Source organism: Cyanistes caeruleus, chromosome 3 (genome assembly GCF_971803275.1).
Source record: "Cyanistes caeruleus chromosome 3, bCyaCae1.hap1.1, whole genome shotgun sequence".
In the NCBI taxonomy this organism is placed as follows: domain Eukaryota; kingdom Metazoa; phylum Chordata; class Aves; order Passeriformes; family Paridae; genus Cyanistes; species Cyanistes caeruleus.
The window spans coordinates 7,260,637-7,266,190 of record NC_141703.1 but is presented as its reverse complement, the minus strand read 5'-3'; the positions used below and the strand labels follow the sequence as shown (position 1 = coordinate 7,266,190).

Sequence of the window (5,554 nt, the reverse complement as noted above, 5' to 3'; positions counted from 1 at the left end):
TCCAGGAATTGGTCCCTCTTCTCTCTTAGTTCACTTCAGGATTTCAGTTTCCCATGGAATTTAGTAGGCTGACTTAATTTAATTAATTTAATATTAATTAAAAATAATTTAATAGGCTAGCATTTTTAAGGTCTAAATTTAAAATTACTTATGTTATTACAGTAGTTCACTGACTTGGTGTGGCTGCTGTGGTTTTATGCAAAGGGCAGAGTGATCTCATTGATATCTCTTTTAAAGTGATCAGCAACCCTTGATCTGTTCTACACTTACAATATGAGTATTTAGGAACAGCTGAAAAGAGACACAAAAGTATAAGCACGCAGAACAAACTGACGGAGCAGTCCCTCCACTATGTCCTTCAATACACCTGAGCAGCCTGAAGATAATTCAAGCCTTTGCAGAGTGTCTCCTGCCATAAATAATGTGATTGCAAGGGGTTTCAATGTACTTCCCAAGACCTGCTGGCCTCACTATTCCTGATATAAGCCAGGATGCCATTGGCTTTTGGACACCTGGGCACACACTGGCTCTTCTTCAGCTCCTGTCAACCACCACCTCTGGGTCCTTTTCCACCAGGAACCTTTCCAGCCACTCTGCCCAAGCCTGGTGCTTTGCCTAAAGTTGCTGTGACCCAAGTGTAAGACCTGGCACTTGGTCTTATTGAGCTCATATGTTTGGCCTCAGCCCATCAATCCAGCCTGCCCAGATCCCTCTGGAGAATCTTCCTGAAGCAGACCAACATTCCTGCCAGCTTGGTGTCATCTGCAAACAGACAGGTGTATCCCTGACTCCCTTTTCCAGATTGCTGATACAGATTTCAAATGAACAGGCCCCAGTGGTGAGACCTGGGGAACACCACCCATGACTAGCTGCCAGCTGGATTTAACTCCATTCCCCATCACTCTGGGCCCAGCCTCCCAGCCAGTTCTGTACCCAGAGTGCCACTCTCTCCAGGAGGGTGCTGTGGGAAATAGCATCAAAGGATTTACTAAACTCCTGGGAAACAGGAGCCACAGCCTCTCCCCCATGTACTAAATGGGTTATCTTGGCATGGGAGGAAGTCATGTCTGTCAAACAGGCCTTACATTAAGTACCTCAGCCTCTTCCTCTCCTTTGTCACTGTGCTACCCTCAGCAATCTAGCAAAGGCTGGAGATTGTCCTGAGCCCTCCTTTCATTGCTAATGTATTTATGGAAACGTTTTTTAAGGTCTTTTGCAGCACTGGGTAAATTAATTTCCAGTCAGGCTTTGGCCTTTCTCATTTTCTCCCTGCCCCTTGAAAGCTGTGTAGGCCTCCTGCCCCTTCTTCCAAAGGTCCTAAGCAGTGTGGTTTCAGGATAGCTCCATGAGAGTTCCATGAGAGTTCCACCTGAGTTCCATCCAAGGGCGCAGCTGGCTGTTGGGGTGTGGCCATGGAGCCCTGGTGTCTGTGACATCAGAGGGGACACGTCCCCAGGTGCTGTGGCTGCGGTGTCAGCGCTGCAGTGCGGCTCGAGGCAGTGGCCAGTGCGGCCGGCAGGGCCAAGGCTGGGCTGAGCGAGGGCCAGGCCAGGAGCACCAGCACCTGGGGAGCTCCCAGGGCTGGGGAGAGCGTGCAGAGGGTGCACAGAACACCTCGGGTGAGGCAGGTGCCACCACTGGGGCGAGTGCCCTGTCCCCAGGCCCTACATTTCCTGCCCCTGCTGCCCCAGCCACCCTCTCCCTGCTACCCGACCCCACTGAGCGCCTTCTCTCCCTCCTCCTCCCCCAGACCATGGCTGGAAAGATCACCAAAATCCTGCTGGTGCTGGCTGTCCTCCATTATGCACTGAGGGCAGGTGCCCAGGCAGCGCAGACCACGGCAGAGGTCCTGACACAGCAAGAGGAACAGCAGGGCCAGATGAGTTGGCTGGTGAGAAAGATTGTAAATCACTCAAGTGACTGGGCAGCTGGGAATAACTCCTGCTCAGTCTGTGAACAGCAGGGCAGTCATCCTCTAGCGTGGGCTGAGTCTAACAGTGCCTGCATCCTGCTGGGGTGCCTCTGCCCAGCTGCTGTTTCCTGCCTGCTCCCCATCTCTCTTTTCCAGTTCAGGGTACATGGAGAACAACTGGCCTTACTCTAAAGACTGAGGCAAAGAAGGCATTAAACACCTCAGTCTCTTCCTCATCCTATCTTATTATATTTCACCTCCATCCAGTAAAGGATGAAGATTCTCCTTAACATTCCTTTTTGTTGCCAATAAGGCAACAAATTTTTTATTCTCTTGTATGGCAATATATAACTAGATTCTGTTCTAGCTGGGCTTTGGCCTTTCTGATTTTCTCCCTGCACAATCCCATGACAGTTGTGCAGCCCTCCCAAAAGGCTGACCTTTCTTCCAAAGGTCATAAACTCTGGTTCCTTCTGAATTCCGTCTGGTATTCCATTCTGGAATTCCCTCTGGCTGCAGTGTGGCTTGAAGCAGTAGTGAGTGGGGCAGGCTGGGGGAAGGATGAGGGATAGACAAGAATCACCAGAACTCAGGGGAACTTCTAAGGTTGGGGAAAGGGTGCAGGGGCTGTGGGGAGTGTCTTGGACAGGGTAGGTTCCACTCTTGGGGCAAGTGCCCTCAGGGCTCTGGGGATGGCTGCCCCATCACCCAGCCCTGCTGAGCTGCTTTCTCCCTCCTCTTCCTCCAGGCCAGAGCTGGAAGGATCACCAAAATCCTGGTGCTGCTGGGCATTCTGAATTATACACTGAGGGTAGATGTTCCAACAGTGAGGGTGACAGAAGAGGTCCTGAAGCAACATGAGAAGGAGCGCATCATGGAGATGACCCAGCTGCTGGCGATGGAACAGAGGATACAAAAGCAGCGTGGATTCAGCCCAGGAAGAATGCTCCTTTTGGCTTGCCAGGAGTGGCAGTTCTGGGTCGGTGCTGAAATCCTCCTCGTGCTTTTTGGGGTCTACTGGCTGCCCAGGCAGAGCAGCTCAGATTGTGATGATGACAGCCAGTGGGAAACCAGCAGTGCCCAGGAGCAGACAGAGGACAAGGAGGAGGAGGAGAGCTGTGAGGATAATCCTGACTCTCATGACATGCCAGAGAAGCCCCCAGATAAGGTAGGGACCTCTGGCAGATTTGCCAAGCCCTTCCAAAGAACAACTTTCTGAGGGCTGTATCCAGCCATGAGAGCTGGCAGTGCCTACAAATACCTGAATGCCTGCAAGGACATGATTGACCCCCTTCTGCCCCCTGCCCCTGAGACCACTCATTGTGCACTTTTTCCACTAGAGCCACTGTGGAGGTTCTTCTGGTGAAACACGCCCGTGGCCGTGGGGAGCAGTGACAGGAAGATATGCTGTGCTACCTCCCCTTCTGGCTGAGGAGGCAAACCAGAGTTCAGATCCCTGCTTCCAGAGCAACCCCTGGAAATAGTCCCCGTTGTGATGCTCCCCCTTCCAGGAAGTGTAGAACCCTTTGTAAATATATTCGTAAAATTTTTCATTTGTTTTAATAAATCCTGTTTGAGCAAGAGGGTGTTGGGGGATAGTGCTCCTTGTCTCCTGAACTACAAAGTGGGTCACTTATCATAGGGGAGATAGGTTGGACAGGCAGGACCTGTCTTTCACAAACCCATCCTGGCTGGGCCTGATGCCCCAGCTGTCCTGTGTGTGCCACATGATGGCTCTCGAGCTGCTCCATGACTTTTCTCGGCACCAAATTGAGGCTGACAGGGCTGTATTTCTTCTCACTGTCCAGTTTTGAGTAAGAAAGACTCTTGAATCTTCTCCCCCTCCCTGGTCCAGCTCTGCACTATGTGCACCAGTGCCTACAGAGGTGCAGGGGGTTGCTCTGCACTATGTGCTGTGACAGGTGGTTTTCATTTCCTACCTCTCACATGGCTCTTTAAGTAAGATATTTTGTTTTCTGAATATTGACAGAAAAGCTGGATTGCATATCCAGCACCCAATTTATACTTCAGCTGGAGGGATGGGTATAGACCTTTATTTCAAAATAGGCAGTAGAGTTTTGGGGAAGAAGATCACTTGGGCCATCAAAGCTTGAACCTGTAAAGCTTTAAAATTTTTCAGGCACTCGTTTAGTGTTCAAGTGTAATTACTGACAACACCTTTGTAACTTCTTCCCTTGAAAAATTGTGTCCAGTCACCTTGCAGGGCCTCTTTTTACACATCCAGTGCTGACTTTGAATATTTGTTTTGCACTACAAGCACTTTCTTAAACAGGCAGTCTGTCTAAATTCAATGTTTGATGTAAGGACAGGGGATTTATTGCATCAATCTGTTACTCTTTTATTCACAGGGCATCTTTACCTGTTGCAATCTCTTTATTTACTAAGCCAGAGGCCACATTAGGCAAATCTTCCTCAATTCATGAACCCAACATTAGGTGTGGTTTCCACTCTACCAATCCTTTCCTAATGAGTAGAGGTGTGGAGATAAACACCACTTAGCTAATATGCTTTGTGATCTTGTCAATCCTTGTGACAAGATAACTAACACTGTGCTATTTTGCACATCTACATTACATATCACATATTAAATAAAGATAAAATAACTTAAAAAATCTAATTTGAACATCCCAGCATCAGAAAATACAGCATGAAGACTGAATACTATCCTTTCAACTGTAGACTGGATTTTACTTGGCATCCCTATTCAAAATATGTGAAGTAACATCCAGTAGACCTCATCACACTGGCAATGAAGACAGATGAAATTGTGCCCCACCTGACAGGCTTGGTGGATATAAAATCACACACTTCTTATCATACATAGCAGATTGTCTGCTAATAATTCTTAGGAATCAGAGAATTAAAAATTATTAGAAAGATTGGAGGGTTTATGTTGTTGTTTTAACTAATTTAAATTCACTTTATTATACAAAAGAGATTTGAGTGCCTTCATGTCATTAATTAGAAATGTTAGTAACTTCACAGAGACCGAACTTCAGAAAGCTCACTGCTTTGAAAGATTATATCAGTATAAAAACAAATCCTTTATGCTTTAAATGGAGAGCATAATAAAATCCAAAAGGATATTGCCTTGCCTAAAGGCAATTGTGAGTGGTAATCTGTTGATTCTGTTGGTGCCAGTATTTCACCCGGGGACTCAATGACAAGGAGTGGGAAGGAAATTATTTGTTTTATCCCAGAGGAGGTTTTGAGATATTTATTTTTTGCCTTGTGCAGCTTAGAGAAAGAAATCTGATATCCTGAAAATTTTCAAGGACTGGTAATCTGAAAATTATGGATCATTTAATTTTCAAGTACCTTATTAGAGAAAATTAGTAGGAATTATTGAATAGAAGTATGGCAAACAGGAAAAGTTCCCAAAGTCCATATTTTCATTTTTTGTTTTTGAAAACCTGTGAAAGGGAGATCTCCTATTGAAAAAAAGTGAAACTGAAAAATTCACAATCAAAATTTATGGTCACAAAATTTATCACAGAATGACTGTGGTCAGAAGGGACCTTTGGGTCCGGCCCCCTGCTCAAGAAAGGGCTCATGTACCTAGAGCATGTTGTCCACAGCCACGTCCAGGTATGTTTTTAGTTACCTCAAAGGATGGAGACT

General features: G+C 46.7%; 1 protein-coding gene across 1 annotated transcript; it reads left to right on the top strand.

Moving 5' to 3' along the window:
* Positions 1-1,437: 1,437 nt before the first annotated feature.
* LOC111927134 (uncharacterized) lies at positions 1,438-3,495 on the top strand. Its single transcript, XM_023923914.2, has 4 exons — positions 1,438-1,619; positions 1,751-1,891; positions 2,661-3,080; positions 3,253-3,495. The coding sequence occupies exons 2-4, from the start codon at positions 1,754-1,756 to the stop codon at positions 3,394-3,396; spliced, it is 702 nt and encodes a 233-aa protein (XP_023779682.2). The 5' UTR covers positions 1,438-1,619; positions 1,751-1,753; the 3' UTR covers positions 3,397-3,495.
* The last annotated feature ends 2,059 nt before the right edge of the window (positions 3,496-5,554 follow it).